This window comes from Notolepis coatsorum, assembly GCF_963971535.1.
Source record: "Notolepis coatsorum genome assembly, chromosome: 4".
Taxonomy (NCBI): Eukaryota; Metazoa; Chordata; class Actinopteri; order Aulopiformes; family Paralepididae; genus Notolepis; species Notolepis coatsorum.
Genome location: NC_140168.1, coordinates 62,501,918 through 62,518,811, shown reverse-complemented (window position 1 = coordinate 62,518,811; position 16,894 = coordinate 62,501,918). Strand labels below are relative to the sequence as shown.

The 16,894-nt window shown below is 49.6% G+C and overlaps 1 protein-coding gene across 1 annotated transcript in view; it reads left to right on the top strand.

The window, feature by feature from the left end:
• The first annotated feature begins 5,458 nt into the window (after positions 1 to 5,458).
• nr1d2b (nuclear receptor subfamily 1, group D, member 2b) overlaps positions 5,459 to 16,894 on the top strand; it is a 29,177-nt gene continuing 17,741 nt past the window's right edge. The window contains exon 1 of the mRNA XM_084312562.1: positions 5,459 to 5,723. Coding sequence (XP_084168688.1) covers positions 5,705 to 5,723 — 19 coding nt within the window. The 5' untranslated portion in view covers positions 5,459 to 5,704. The remainder of the gene's footprint in view (positions 5,724 to 16,894) is intronic.

Below are 16,894 nucleotides of genomic sequence, written 5' to 3'. Positions count from 1 at the left end.
CAGTTTCGAATTACAGTCTCCCGTAGGTGCTCTTTGAGAGTGGTTTTGAAATGATTGATTGATTGATTGATTGAAAATTGTATTAACAGATTGCAGAATGGGTAGTACAGCTCAATACACGTTAGCTTTAGAGATAAATGGCTATGATCACGGAGCAATAGTGTTAGGTGAAACAGAGACTAGCTCCTCGGCTAGCCTAGTAGTAACAAGAAGTCTTTGCTTCTGCCACTACCTGCCTGTATTCTCAGCGCCCCCTGCTGCCCTGTACCTTGTGTGACGTCATCATTAAGATGACACACGTGGGGGAGCTCCAGTAGCTCACCGCATATCTCTGCGCTATTTCTGCGTCGGGGAAAACCGTGCTGCGTCACGGATCTGGGGGACTCGAGTTCGATTCCCGGACCCGCCGTCATTTCCCAGAATGTCTTCCCCTGATCTATATCCCGTTTCACCCTATATCTGTCGGTCATGCTTGACCAGAAAAGCGATAAACGCTAAAAAATAAAGTAAAAAAAAAAAAAAAAGATGACACGCGTGTACGTTATTCTCGAAGACACTCTGATGTCACGAGACCGCCGCCATCTTGGTATAGGGGGACCATACGGATTTCTACCATCAAATGCATGCGTTGAGGTCCGTTTTTATTACATGTTTTATCACATTCTTGTTCATTTCATAACATTTTCATACGATTTGTTTTGAAAATATTGAGGCCAACATGGCATTTCACTATTTCGAAAGCCTTTCTGGTGATTCTAAGGCGAGATATGAGTCAAAGATCTCCCCCTGATTGACTTGACATAATGTCCATACAAAACACATACAGACATGGCCAACTCTTGAATACCCAAATTGAAGCTGCTGTGTTACGTTTTGTACTAATAACAAACACAGAAATCCAAATCGCAAGTTTTATATAATACCAGCTGATGCATCACGGAGGAAAAAGTGGCTGGTGGCTAACGTTCGGCTAACTCGCTCTGTGTTGTGGTCATGGTAGCTACATGCTAAGCTAACGTTAATTACATAATATCGAACCGATAGGAGCTTATCTTATCTAATCTTACGTGGTGGTACCACGTGTGCCACTACCCGATCAAACATCCACGTAAGATTAGATAAGATAAGCTCCTATCGGTTCGATATTATGTAATTAACGTTAGCTTAGCATGTAGCTACCACAACCACAACAGCAGAGCGAGTTAGCCGAAAGTTAGCCACCAGCCACTTTTTCCTCCTTGATGGTATAAAACTTGCGATTTGGATTTCTGTTTTTGTCATTAGTACAACGCGTAACACAGCAGCTCTTTGGCATTGTGAAGGACTGAAGAAGATTCCGCTTGATAGTCTTTAATTTGACGCTTTAACACTTTGATTGCCTAAGGTTAAATTCATGATATACCATCCCTTGCCAGCTCTATTTGTCTATGGAGAAGTTCCCCTTCTTTGCAGGGCTATAACTTTTTAAATTCTATTGCTAAATTGCCATTATTAGGGCCCATTCAATGTCCTATATGTATTGTTCAGGGTGTATGAACGTTAAACTTTTTCATTCACATATTCATACTAAAATATGATCTAAAGTATAAGTATGTTTTCATCTCTTTCTGCAGCTTTCTCCAGAACGTGATTTATAGCCCCAAATGCATTATATTGATGATCAAATACAGTTTGATAGCAATCGGCGCGATATAAAAAAATCCATCTGGAAGTTACTACACGTCATCTGATGTTGACCGGATGGGCGAGGGGGCGTTTATAATTCCGTGGGCAGCGTTATACTATTCATCTAATGTGGGTCAAATGTTCATCATAGCAGTTAGTGTCGAACACGGTAATATTACACGCTAAAACTCACCCCAGTCTCCGCGGGCCGTTGGGCGATCAGCGTGGGGTAGACAGTTTTCCATTATGGGATGTCGAAATACCCGGTCCATTTCCAGGTTGTATAATACTATATACGTCCAAATCATGTTGTTTATCGAGTTATTTGCAACCGATCGATGTCCAGTGTATCAAGATGGAGTCCCGGGACCTATAGGGAGTGCCCGGAAGTAATATGGGTGATCAGCACTTCATCCACATAACTTCCTGTTTGGCGCTTCTGCCGATCGGCCACCAGATGGCGCTCTTGAACCGCTAGAGGATTGAGAGGAGCTCAGAACTGTGTGTGAAGGCTGCGGATGGAAAATATGATTCCGATCACAGATTTTTGAAATATTGATATTAAAGACGAGTTACGGCGTCCTCTGCAACTTGAGCATGGCGGGGAAGGACGCCTAAACACGTTTTCGGCACTTAAAGTGTTAACGATCCGTTTCTGCACTAAATGAACCGTACACAATGTACCAGGCGGGGCAGTTTCCCCCCATGCTGCAGTTGCCTAGCAACAACAGACAGGAAGTTGACTTCGAGAATGAACCATGGATTAAAATATCCACGTGCATGGTGGTTGTGAGGACAAAATGTTTGATAAAAACGCTAAAACTGGGTCAATTTCGATAATCCCCCCCCCCTCTTCATGAAAGTCACCGTTGGCCTAGTCACATTGTTTATTGAACAAAAATACAACATGCAAGTGGGCCTTTAGGGGATGCAGACCAGAGAAAGACTTTCGTCTTGTTTACATCAGGGTCCCCCATTTTCAATTCATCATAACATGACATACAGGTAGAGTAGACAGTACTGTTACATTTAGACATTTATGACATACCAGAGTCTAAAAAGAGAGCACAGGTCGACAGCACAGACCGCTATACCAAGAAGAGAACTCACTTCTTTGCAACGTGTCTATCTGTCTTTTGAGGATGAGAGTGAGTGAGTTTAACCCATATGAGCACCGCTACTCACGGAGATAAAACTGAGAACGAGGTTACATTGACACTAATGTTCAATAGGGGATATCTGCAGAGCCGCAATCCCAACGTCTGGGCGGGGCTTCGTGGCTTGTACTCGGTTTGACTGTGCATTCGGGCTTGTACTCTGTTTGACTGTGCAGTAGTCAGTTTGTGCTGTTTATTTTTACAAGCAGTGAGGACTCGACAGCATTTGCATTTCTGTGTTCCGTGTTGCAGGTTAGGGTTAGGGTTAGGGTTAAGGTTACGGTTAGGGTTAGGGTTAGGGTTTTGCTGCACAAAAAGGGCAGCAAATTAGACCCAGGCAACTACCGCCCTGTTTCTATTCTCACCTCCATCTCGAAAGTCATGGAAAAAATAGTCTACGAACAGGTCGAAAAGTACCTAGCGGAAAAAAATCTAATCTACGAATTCCAATCTGGCTTCAGAACATCCCACTCCACTGACACATGCCTTCTCTATTTGAATGACCACATCAAACAAGAGGTGGACGCAGGCAAATACTGCGGCATGGTCATGCTGGACCTACAAAAGGCCTTTGACACGGTCAATCACTCCATTCTGATTGACAAGCTAAAAGCAATTGGTTTTGATAGTCTATCAGTGAGCTGGATGCAATCCTACCTTGAGGGGAGGGAACAGATGGTGGAGGTAAACGGTACCCTATCCCCCCCCCTCACAGTGAGCTGTGGTGTTCCACAAGGAAGCATACTAGGACCGCTACTGTTCCTAATTTATGCAAATGACATGTCGTCAGCTTGTGACTGCAACTTGTTCCTGTTTGCGGACGACTCAGCCCTGCTGGTCTCTGACAAGAACAAGTTACAGGTTGAAAAAACCCTCAGCTCGGAACTAGGCAGAATCTGCATATGGCTCGCTGATAACAAACTATCATTACACATGGGCAAAACAGAGTCCATTCTCTTCGGTTCAAATAACAAACTCAGCAAGACCGACGGCTTCTCAGTTACAGTGGGTGACAATATTGTCACAAGGAAAGATGAAATTACCTACCTGGGGTCCATCCTAGAGGCTAATCTCTCCTGTGACAAAATGGCATCCAATGTAATAAAAAAAGTCAACCAACGAACTCGATTCTTGTACCGGATCTCCTCTCTGGTAAACAAGAACACCCTGAAGACTCTGGCAGGAGCACTCATTCAGGGGTACTACGACTATGCTTGCACCTCATGGTACCAAAGCACCTCAAAGGCGCTAAAAACAAAATTACAAACATCTCAAAACAAACTGGTCAGACTACTGCTTGACCTTACTCCTAGAACCCACCTCACCCCTGCCCACTTCGACAACCTAGGATGGCTTAGAGTAGACGACAGAGTACAACAACTTGCAATGGGCCTGGTCTACAAGATACACTACACGACCAAGGTACCCATGTACATGTCAAAATACTTCCCAAAGGTCAGTGAATACCACGATCACAACACCAGAGGGAGCTCCACAAATCATGTCAAACCCAGATTCGGCTCAAATAAGGGACTAAACACGTTTCGCAATTATGCCACATCAATGTGGAACGCCCTACCCAAAGCTGTAAAGGAATGTGGATCACTACCCACTTTCAAAACCTCTCTCAAGGGACACCTACGGGAGACTGCAATTCAACACTGGCCCCTGTAAATATCCTAACCCAATCATTCCAACCCCCTCCAATGTACAGTCATTTACCTAGTATGGTTTTGTCAATAGTTCAATGTACAATTGTGTTTGTTTGTACAGTGTCTCCTCCCCCCCCCCCTCAATGTACAGTGTTACTTGTTTATACAGTATGCCCCCCGCCCCCCCCCCCCCCCCCCCAACCACCTCCAATGTAAATTACCCAGTATGGTTGTCAATATCCCAATGTACCCAACCCCCCCCACCCAACCTCCAATGTACAGTTTCTACGTCAAATGTATATACTCCCTTCTCTTGACTCCTTCTGTATCACAAACAGTACTGTATTTGCAAATCTGGTATGTCATAAATGTATAGATGTAGCAGTACTGACTATCTGTATGTCATGTATGTCATATATGTCTATATGAATTGAAAATGGGGGACCCTGATGGAAACAAGACAAACGTCTTTCTCAGGTCTGCATCCCCTTAACAATTGTATGTATTGAGCCGTACTGTATTGTACCCATTCTGCAATCTGTTAAATAAAGTTTTCATTCATTCATTCAAGGTTAGGGTTAAGGTTAGGGTTAGGGTTAAGGTTAGGGTTCAATATAAACAGCACAAACTGACTACTTCCGTGTTTTACAGGAAACAAAACAAGGTACAAGCCACGACGCCCCGCCCACGCACAGTCAAACCGAGTACAAGCCCCGAAGATCCGCTTCAAACCGAGTACAAGCCACGAAGCCCCGCCCAGACGTTGGGCTTGCGGCTCTGCAGATATACCCTACTCCTAATGTTGGCTGTAGGAGAGGAGGAGGAGCCGCGTGATTACGAGGTGGGTCAAAACCACTCTCCCGACACGACAGTACGGTCGAGCTTCTTTTTACCTTTGGAATCGACCAAGGCTAGATTATTGTAGAAATATAGAGATTGCATGTTCGAGGAGCACATAGACCAAGCTACTGAAAGCACGCAAGCTTGGTTGCAATTCGTTGAAATGTCTATTTCTGATATAGTCTTTTATTCTCGTTGATCTTCTTTGTAGTAGCTCACGTTCAGCTAGTATTTTTTTCCCTGCTGCCAAGCAATAATAACGTTAGTATTCACTAGATGTTGATATAGCCCAAGACAAATCAATCGGCGACTTATTAGTTGTTGATCACCAAAATAGAAAAACGGCTCCAGAATTCACGTAACGAGAAGGAAAACCCCAGAAGGCACAGGATGGACTCGACGAAAGCCGGTAAGAGGTCTTAACACGGGCACAATTTATTAGGCGACTCTATTCCAGAGGTCCATATTCCAGTGTTTCTTTGTCAACAGTAAGTAACACTGTTATTTCATGTAAGCTTGTAAAATTGGAAAATGCTTTGACAGTAGCGAGTGTAATATTATTGCGCGTGAATTCACTCGGCCAACCTTATCATTGCGGCTATCATGCCTACGAAATATTGTGTTTTCCATATTGTAATAGGTGGAAATACCGCGATATAAAACTTAGAATGTTCAGAGTTTGGCCAAATAACAGTGTTGTTTAATTAAACTGGGTTATCAGCCACCTACTCTGTTGATATTACCGAACCAAGTTGGCTCCATTTGTCACAATGTGGTTGGACATTAATTCCTCACAAGACCGGTTACCCTAGCCATGTGCGCCTTTGTTTACGCTCCGCGTGCGTGTCCTGTGATTGGCCGAGGTACGCGCTGACGTGTACTTGCATAATTGTCTGCGTGTGGTTTGGGCGCGGGTACACGTGAGGAACTCCTGCAGCAACGCGCGGTGACCCACTTTCCCGCTAGAGTTCTCGGACGAAAAACATGTCCGGTGTTGTCCACGTGGGGGCGTGGCGTGTTCAGAAAACAAAATCGATTCCAGTACTGGCAGTAGCCTATTTGACATGTTTCTTGATTGGTAGACGGTCAGACCCTATACTGGTGTTGTCTGAAACATGTCTCTTATTCAATGTAGGGCGTTATTATTATTAATAATGAATTAGTGTAATTGTTTCTTTCTTTTTTTTTTATTTTTTATTTTTTTTTTTGGTCTTTTCCCCCCTCCATTTTCCTCCGATTTTCTCCCATCCCAATGTTAGTCGTATGCCAATTCCCAGTCCCTTCCTGGTCGCTGCGCTTTACCCCCCACAGTCAGATCATTTGGGAGAGTGGAGGCTACCACGTGCTTCCTCCGACACACGTCCAGCCAATCACCGCTTCTTTTCACCTGGCAGCGCGGATTCTCATTGAGAGGGCGTAGCGTGTGGGAGGACCACACTATCCCCCTCACGTCCAATCCGCGCTTAGCAGGCGCCCCGACCGAACTGTAGGAGTCGCTGTTTACAACGACCCGGACCCACCCCGCCAGCTTCCCCCACCCTCTGATACAGCCAATTGTATCAGTGCAGACGGCCAGCCAAGCTGGTGACAACCCCGGAGCTGTGAGCTGGATTCGAACAGGCGAACCAAGCTCACAGCTCCGGGGCTGGTGACGAACGCAATCTCCGCTCGACCACCTAACCGCCCTGTAATTGTTTCTTTCTAATAATAATGTATACGTGCTTTCTTTTACTTGGCCATGCTCTCGGATGCACATGCTATATGATATGATGTATCCAGTCAGTGAACTCTGTCAAACCACAACCTTTATTTTGCACCCTGCTCAGTTTAAATTGTGATTTTCAGGATATTTGGCATTGTTTATCAATGTTGCTCTATCTATCTATATCTCTTGCTCTATTTATTAACCACCTACATCTGATCTCCTTTTCTCCATCAGTCCATTTACCATCTATTCTACAGTATCTCTCTCTCTCTCTCTCTCTCTCTCTCTCTCTCTCTCTCTCTCTCTCTCTCTCTCTCTCTCTCTCTCTCTCTCTCTCTCTATATATATAATTATTTGTTTAACATTAGGTTATTGAGATACCAAATAGACATTTACTCAAATCGCTCTACTCCAGCAAAGCATTTCAAGTCTATATTACATAAATGATCATGAATGCCCATTCATTGAAAACTGACCACAAAATTATAAAATGATGTGGCAATATTTTATAATATGGTTTAAGTGTGAGATGAAATATGATCATTGGTTACTGTGCTGAAGGGTCTGCAATTAGGTAAAATTAGACCTAAGATTATCCCCCTTTTAAGTTCACCAACCTGTTTAATATGTGGGAGTTAAGTTATTATTTACCACATAATGTTACACTGTCTGCCTATTGATGGCATCTCAGGTTATATGACGGTGCTGCCATCTAGTGGGCCAGAGGTGGTAGTGTTCCCTCGTAAGTGCGTCACTTCCTCTAGGATACGTGTTGTTGACTAGAACTTGGCCGGACTTGTTTAGAGAACAAACGTACATCCAGCGTTGCTCGTAACGTTATAGTTTTACGGTGACCAAGGATGTAAAGTTGCTTACCAAGCGGACATTATACCACCAAGAGAGAGTGAGTTTTAGTACCCAGCTAATTCGATGTTTAGTAAACGTCTGGGATTAGCACATTACAGCGGACTATAGTATTCCCCATTTATTGTTAACAGTTAGCCGAAGCTAGCTAGCTCGGTGCTAATACCTAAAGTAGCTTCGGCTCATGCTTCGATAGCTGCTCTATACTGGACATATCAGTCGATATATAACACAGACCAGAGAACATTTAGATAGGGTCTGTGTCGAAGGGACGCTGTAAGAGGACACAACTAGTCCTATGTAGTAGCCATAGCAGTAGCCTGTGGTACAGAGGGGACCAGCGTGTCTGCAGCAGCTGTTGGCGTGCGCCGAGCAGCACCACGGAGCGGAGCGAGACACTCGGATCCACCACAGCGGAGCATCTGGTCTGCAGGAGCAGACTGGTGGCGCCTATCGGACCGGGCAGCGTCTTCCCGCCCTCATCACCACGCAGCGGTCTACTACTCCTCGTCACAGAACCCATCCGGGTCCTTTGACTCCTTTCTCACCCCCAGGATTATTAACTCTCTCCACCTCTCTCATACTGCAGAAGGAATTGTTCCTCTGACACAGTGGTAACCGCAGCAATGTTTGGCCAGAACACTTTAATAGAACTATTTGGGCGCCCATCTAAATTTAATGATAGTATTTAATTAGGCATTGTGTAACGTGATAACAATATTTGTATGCATCTTTTTTCCCCTTTTTTGCTTATATAAAGGCATTATGATTCAAACAGTTTCCTCGCTCTTTCTAGTTTAGGTGACTCCATTTTAAGTTATTCACTCAGTTGTGTATTTGGTACAATTAGTTTAAGAGTTAAGGCATCCTACCACACCCCCTAAGGTGACAATTATATACAGTCCTCTAAGCTCCCGCACAATTTGGTCCTTCGAACCGGAGTTAAACCAGATAGGATGTCACGAAAGAGCGAGGTAGGTTCAAAGGGTCCCCCCTTCCCTGAAGGGAAGACTCGTGCTCCTAGGGAGCGTAGATTACCCTCCCGACTAGATGACTGTGTCCTGGGTACACCCAGTAGCCCTAGTTCGGAGAGCAATCAGCATGTGCTAAACACATCAGCTGACCGGACAGTAGGGGACTTTACAACCCAGACGGCAGGCACACCCCAGCTAGTAGAGGGTGCTGCTGCCACACCACAGTTAGATCAGACGGCAGGCACACCCCAGCTAGTAGAGGGTGCTGCTGCCACACCGCAGTTAGATCAGACTCTGAGAACAGAGTCAGACCCGACTGACACCCCCCAGCGGCCTGAAGAGAAGAAGAGACACCAGGTGGCAGTCCCGTGTAGTAAAGACATAACTACCTTCTCGCCACTGAATACCGCCAACCAAGATGAGTTGAGCAAGATGAGCCTGAAGAAGAAGAGGAGTGTGACTCCGCTGAAAACGACTCGCAACCTGGAGAGGATATCAATCCCCCAGACAGAGTGGAGCCACGCGGCAGGCAGGACTTCAATAACTTCAATCACCAACCGGGAGAGTTCTTCCTAGACACTCGCAGAACTGGTAGGCCCCCCAGCAGAGGGAGCGTTACAAGCCAAACAGAATTCATATTCCAATGCATGCAACAACAACGCGAAGATGCGCTCGCAAGAGAGGCTCAACGACGCCAAGATGCGCTCGACAGAGAGAGAAGAGCCGCGGAAGCACTGGAGCGGGAGCGCGATAGAGCGGCAGCCCAGGCCTCGGAGTACACCCGGCTCGCTACCGCCCAACTGCAATCGGCCTCTGCCTCCAGGCAATCATCAAGAGCATCCACTAGGAATAACTCACCCCAGCGCCGCCAGCCTGAAAGGGAGGAGCACCCGGCTACGTATCCCCGACCCTGAAGAGGGGACAAGGCCGACTCCGAAGACGTGGAAAGGCGACTGGCTCGTCTGCAGGAGGAATATACGGCACCAGGAGAGGTGCCACCCCGCTCTCAATGTGAGCGGCTACCCGCCACACACAGAGCAACCTCCAGATCCCATCAACATTGGCCCGCAACTACACCGGCCCCTAGGTACGATCCGCTCCCACAGCGCCCACCAGGGAGCGCCATCCCATTCTTCAAAGACAATTCTAGAAGCCAGTACCATGACATGAGGATGTGTCTGGAGTTCCTCCTGGGCGCCGCCAACCACAGCGAGCAACAGAAGTTCATCGAGCTGTCTATGCACTGTAGGCTGCCTGCGGCCAAGCTCATATGCACTGCCAACGCATACTCCCCCACCCCCTATACTTCGTCTATCCAGGCCCTGGACGAGCGCTGGGGACGCCCGTGGGACCACATATTGGATGAGATCCACGAGCTGGGAGAAATGGCAGACATAAAGGACGACCACGCCCTGGACGCATACTCCTTGATGGTACAGGCTCTGGTGAGCCTCCTGACGTTTCAAGGAGCCGCCGGCCGCACTGAGCTCTATGCAGGCTCCAACGTAGAATGCTTCGTCAGGAAGCTTCCAAAGGAAAGGGAAGAGAGGTTCCGACGGGAATACGAGCGTCTCCACCCTCAACAGCCACTGTCTACCCTGATGGAGCTCTCAGAGTTCCTGAAGTCGGAGATGAGGCACATCCGCCTCCCCAAGCGGGAAGAGCCGAGAGGCAATGGACGCAGTGGACGAGACAAGTCCGACCGAACGGGGCGGCCCGTTAGGGTGCTGACCACCGTACATGAAACCACATCAAAGGAGCACCAAGGGCCCCCGAAAGGCCAACGAGGCTTCTCCTCCCAGAAGAAAGGAGAGAAGAAGACTCCGCCGCCATGCCAGTGCTGCACAGAGGTCCACTGGCTAGACAACTGTCCCGTGTTCAAGGAGAAGACTACAGAGGAAAAGAAACAGTGGATAATAGAGAATAAGCGGTGCTGGAAGTGCGCCCGTGAGCACAGAGCAAAGGACTGCACCCTCAAGGGACCCTGCAGACAGAGCGGGTGCGGGAAGATCCACCTCACGGCCCTCCACGACCTCAACAATAGAGACGACAAGGCTAAGCCTTATGTGGCGGAAGTCCGTGATGAGCCCTCTAGAGAGCTACGCAACTACTACGTGGGCCCCGTGAGGGGCAGCACTCCCCGCGTGCTGTTGAAGATTGTGCCGGTGGTCCTGCGGAACCGCGACAAGACTCTGGAGACCTACGCGGTTATTGACGATGGCTCGGAGTGCACGCTGCTGATGCGTGAGGCTGCCATCGCCCTTGGACTCGTGGGCGACGCAGAGGAGCTGGATCTCCTCACCATCCAACCAGGGCGCACCACTATTCAAGGAGAAAGTGTGGCCCTCACCCTCACACCGGCCGGACGGCCGAAGGAAGTCTTCAAGGTGAGCCGCGTATTCACAGCTGCCGGGTTGTGCCTCTCCAGTTACGGCTACCCGATGGAGTCCCTCATGAAGAGGTACCCACATCTCCGTAATCTGGGGATCAACGCTGCAATGGAGGTGAAGCCCACCCTCCTGCTCGGCTCCGATAATGTGAACCTCACTTTACCCAAGCACATCATCCCGGGTCCACCCGGATGTCCCGTCGCCCTGGAGACTCCGCTAGGCTGGACCCTGCAGGGCCCCATCAGTCTAAGAAATCTGAACGCCCGTCAGACCCACTGCCTCTTCATTGGAGCGGGGCACGAAGACGAGGCACTGCTGGAGAATGTTCAGAGGTTATGGCAGCTGGACATTGCTCCATACAAAACCGAGAAGATACACACTCGCTCCAAAGAAGATAAGGCGGCGATGGATCTTCTCCAAGCCAAGACCAAGCGTGTCTGCGTGCGCGGTGTCCTCAGATACGCCACACCGCTCTTGAGAAGAGAGCCCATGCTGACCTTCAAGGTTCCCCCAGGAGTAGCGAAGCCGTGTCTGCTTAGCACTGAAAGAAGACTCAGCAGAGACCCCGAGACGGCTGCCGCCTACGCCACAGAAATGAGCAAGCTCATAGAGTCTGGACTCGTCAGGAGGCTGAAGCCTGAGGAGGCGGAAAGGAGTACAGAGTCATGGTACCTTCCACACCATAACGTTAAGCACAACGGAAAGAACAGAGTGGTCTTTAATTGCAGCTTTCAAGTGCGCCAGCAGAACCTCAACCGCTATCTCCTGCCCGGTCCGACTCTGACCCCTCCTCTCCTCGGAGTCATGGTGCGCTTCCGACGACAGAAGACCGCCATCAGTGGCGACATCAAACGCATGTTCCATCAGGTGTGTTTGCTCGACGAAGATAAGCCACTCATGAGGTTCTTGTGGAGAGAAAACCCAGACGACCCGGAACCGTCCATCTATCAGTGGGAGGTGCTGCCCTTCGGGACGACCTGCAGCCCGTGTTGCGCCACCTACGCCCTGCAGCTTCATGTCGACGATGGCGCCGCACCCCCCGGAGTCTCCGATGCTGTCCACCACAGTTTCTATGTGGACAACTGCCTCCACAGCGTGGAGACCGCGGAAGAGGCCTACAAGCTGGTGCATGACATACGCACCTTCCTGGCCACCGCTGGCTTTGAGGTCCGCCAGTGGGCCACCAACGACCCTGAGGTCGTCCGAGACCTCCCAGACGAAGCGAAGGCTGACAGCAGCGAGACCTGGCTCTCCCAGTCAAGTGAGGACGCCCAGGAAATGACTCTGGGTCTCCTCTGGCGTTTCAAGTCTGACACCCTGTGTTACCGGCAAAAGAAAATCGAAACTCGCCATTACGTAACCAGGAGGTCGATCTACAGTACAATATGACCCGTTGGGTTACATCAACCCCTACACGACTCGTGCCAAGGCTCTGGTCAGCGAGCTGTGGACTGAGGCGAAGGGATGGGATGACCCCCTACCAGAGACACTCGGGGCGAAGTGGAAGAAGTGGGAAGAAGAGCTCCCCACCCTCCAACAGATCGAGTTTCCCAGGAGCTACTTTCCCTCGAGCGTCAGTCTGACCGGCAGCCAGCTCTCCCTTCATGTATTCTGTGACGCGTCTGAGAAGGCATATGGTGCAGTAGCGTACCTGCGCGCGGTGGAGCCCGACGACACAGTCCATGTCTCCTTCATTCTTGCACGCTCAAGAGTTGCACCCAAGAAGCAGCAATCCATATTCCCCGGCTGGAGCTCTGCGCAGCTCTAAGTGGAGCCCAGTTGGGAAAGATGCTGAAGGATAAGATAAGATATTCCTTTATTGATCCCCTTGGGGAAATTCAGGCATCATAGCAGCATGGGGGGGAGGGGGGGAGGGGTACAGGTAGTAAAACAACACAGTATACAGGTAGTAAAAGACAACACAGGCAGTGTAAACAATTTGATCAATATGGTCAATATAATTTACTATCTGACTAGCTGAGGAATATTCACATTATTCACAGTGTCACATGAGGTGCAGTATGCAAGAGGTAGTGTTATAATTTACTATCTACTGAGTGTACATTAATCAAAGTACCAGGGTAGTCTACTTTGTCCCCCTTGGGTTCCTATAAGTCCCAGGTCAATGTCTGGTAGCAGTCGCTGTCGCTGCCCCCTGTTGTGGGGCCTGGAGGCTGCTAGTCGCTGCCCACTGTTGTGGAGCCTGATGGCCGCTGGTATGAAGGACTGTCCGAGGCGGTTAGAGTGTCGGGGGGGGATGAGTCTGTGGCTGAACGAGCTTCTCATCTTGACTAGCTCGTCGTAGAGGGGGTGGTAGGGGTTCTCCATGATGGCATCCAGCTTCCTTATCATCCCCCTCTCTCCCATCACCTCAAGTCTAGGTAGCTCGACTCCCACCACGGAGCTAGCCTTCCTCACCAGCTTGTTGAGCTTGTTGGTGTCCCTTGAGTTGATGTAGCCTCCCCAGCATGCCACAGCATAGAAGAGGATGCTGGCCACAACAGACTGGTAAAAAGACTGCAGCAGTTTGTTGCACACATTGAAGGACCTGAGTCTCCTCAGGAAGAACAGCCTGCTCTGTCCCTTCCTGTAGAGGGCCTCTGTGTTGTCCGACCAGTCCAGTTTATTGTTCAGGTGTACCCCAAGGAACTTGTATGAGTCCACCATCTCCACATCCACCCCTCGGATGGAGATGGGAATCGGGGGGGGCCTCTTCTTGCCCCTCCGGAAGTCCACCACCAGCTCCTTGGTCTTACTGGTGTTGAGTTGGAGGTGGTTGCTGTCGCTCCACCCCACGAAGCTCTCCACCAGGGCTCTGTACTCCTCCTCATCATCGTCGGTGATGTAGCTTACGATGGAGGAGTCGTCTGAGAACTTCTGCAGGTGGCACCCGCTGGAGTTGCGGCAGAAGTCTGAGGTGTAGAGGGTGAAGAGGAAGGGTGACAGCACAGTTCCCTGGGGGGCGCCGGTGTTGCTCACCAGTACGTCAGACTGACTGTCCTTTAGTCTGACGTACTGTGGCCTCTCAGTGAGGTAGTCCTTGATCCAGGCCACCAAGCCGTGCTCCAGCTGCATCGCTGACTCCTTCATGCGGTGTCGATGTGGTCTGACTCCACAACAGTCATCCAGTGGATCCAGTCGACTTCGTGCAGATATAAAGTATTCGTGGGAACAAGGGTGACAGAGATCCAAGAGCTTGTGGGGATCAGCTGCTGGCGATACGTTTCGACAGATGTCAACCCGGCGGACGTGATCACCAGAGGTGCGACCCTCGAGGAATTGGCACGTCCCAACCTCTACCACCGTGGACCCGACTACCTACGCAAGCCAGAAGAAGAGTGGCCTTCTCCTCCGAACTTGGAGAACGCAGAGGTGGAGGTGGAACTTAAGAAGTCCATCTTCTGCGGCCTCACCGGACTCCAAGACCCTTCAAACACCGACGGTCCCAAGGTTGAGGATTGCCAGACCCAAGAAGAGCTCCAAGTACGTACCTTCCACCACCGGAACCCCGGTCCCGGAGACCCGACCCCCCCCCCCCTCAGCGCCGACGACTACGCCGCAGCTGAGATCATGTTGCTGCAGAGGGTGCAGCGGGAGGTCTTCCAGATCGAGATGGCGTGTTTGGGACGGAAGATGGAGCTACCAAAAGACAGCAAGCTGAGGCTACTGGCCCCTGAACTGGACGAGAAAGACCTCGTACGTGTCGGAGGCCGCCTACGACGGGCTCAGGGCCTCACCGAGGACAGCAAACACCCCATCCTACTCCCCTCAAAGCATCCGGTGACTAACTTGGTGATTCGTCACTATGACACCAAATTGTATCACCCTGGAGCGGAGCGGCTCTTCGCGGAGCTCAGGAGAAGGTTCTGGATACTTCGCGGCCGGGAGGCTGTGCGGCGTTACCAACGGTCATGCACAGACTGCCAGAAGCTCAGAGCCCAACCCATCATGACACGAATGGCTGACCTCCCGTCCTGCCGCCTCCGTCTCCAAGAAGCGCCCTTCCACAACACAGGCATGGACTGCTTCGGGCCCTTCACCATCAAGGCGGAGATGGGGAATCATCTTCAAGTGCCTCACCACGAGAGCCGTCCATCTCGAGGTGCTGGCTAAAATGACAACAGACAGCTTCCTCCAGTCATTCCGTCGATTTACTGGAAGGAGAGGGCGACCCCATACCTTATGGTCTGATCACGGGACGAACTTCAAGGGAGGAGAAGCTGAACTCATCAAGAGTTACCACCAGATGAGTGAGGAGTTGAGGGACGAGCTGGCCTCCCAACAGGTCACCTTCTCCTACAACCCTCCAAATGCACCCCACTTCGGTGGAACGTGGGAGAGAGAGGTCAAGTCAGTAAAGGCTGCTCTAGCAGCCGCGCTCAGAGGACAGGTTCCGAAGGCAGAGGTCTTCAACACCGTGCTGGTGGAGATTGAAGCCATTCTGAATTCCAAGCCACTGGGGTACGTCAGTAGCGACGCGGCCGATCTCGACCCCATAACACCCAACAGCCTTTTGATGGGGCGGCGAGACGCGGCCCTTCCCTTTGCGGTCTACGCCTCCACCGAGATCATCGGCTGAAGACAATGGAGGTATAGTCAGGCTTTAGCCGACCAATTCTGGAAGAGGTTCACCACCGAATATCTCCCATCGCTGCAAGGCCGCCACAAGTGGATCACTGAAAGAGGCAACCTAGAACCAGGAACCCCAGTCATGATCGTGGATCAGGCGCTCCCCCGAGCCCGCTGGCTCAGCCGGAGGGGTGAAGAGTGTGGTAAAAGGGCAAGACGGAAGAGTCCGCTCGGCTATCGTGGATGTCGGAGGCAGTGGCGCCGCCCCCCCTTCAGGCCCTGCCTGGTTATATGAGAGTAGAACAAGAAAAGGTATCTTTTTGTTTTTTGTTTTATAGCCCTATAAATAATATAAACATGTTTAAAATGAATAATATTTACTCATTTTAAGTGTTTGTATTTCCAATGCACAATATAACGTTATTATCGCAATTAAAAAACACTCGTTTTCCAGAGCAGGAAGTGACATCACGTTTTTTTAATTTTAATTTTTTCGTATTTCTCGGCCCGGGCTATACGCGATAGCGCTCTGAGTGCGCGTCACAGTTTGATCGCTGTATCCGTCACAGCCAATCAGTGCCTAACGCGTTGTGCGTTGAAATATGACTATGTTGGAATCCGGGCGCGATTTGAAGCGGTCTAGCCAGTAGCGTCAAGAATATCTGTAGCCGCATTTCGCGGAGACGCTCTCTGATTGGCCGACGCCAGTATTTTTTTCCGTGGCAGAATTTCACAGAGACGATCTCTGATTGGCCGAATTCAATTTCTAATGTTCCAATTCTAGCTTCTAGCTTCCTAGGTTTAGGTTGGTTCCTAGGTTGGTCTAGGTTGTTTGTCTTAGAGCGTGCCGTGACTGCAAGTTCTTTAGACTGTTAAGCTTAGGCACTCTTTCAAAGTTGGTTAAGGTTAGAGTTTGCCTTAGAGCATGGCGATAGAACGCCAGGTAGTTTGCAGTCTGTTCGAGCGGAAATGGACAAAGGAATGTACTTGTTGAGTGTTGTGCTAACGAGCTAACACTTGGCTATATGGCGGATTATACACGTTTATCAAGCTCTCCTGCCCTGGACGTTTCAACTAA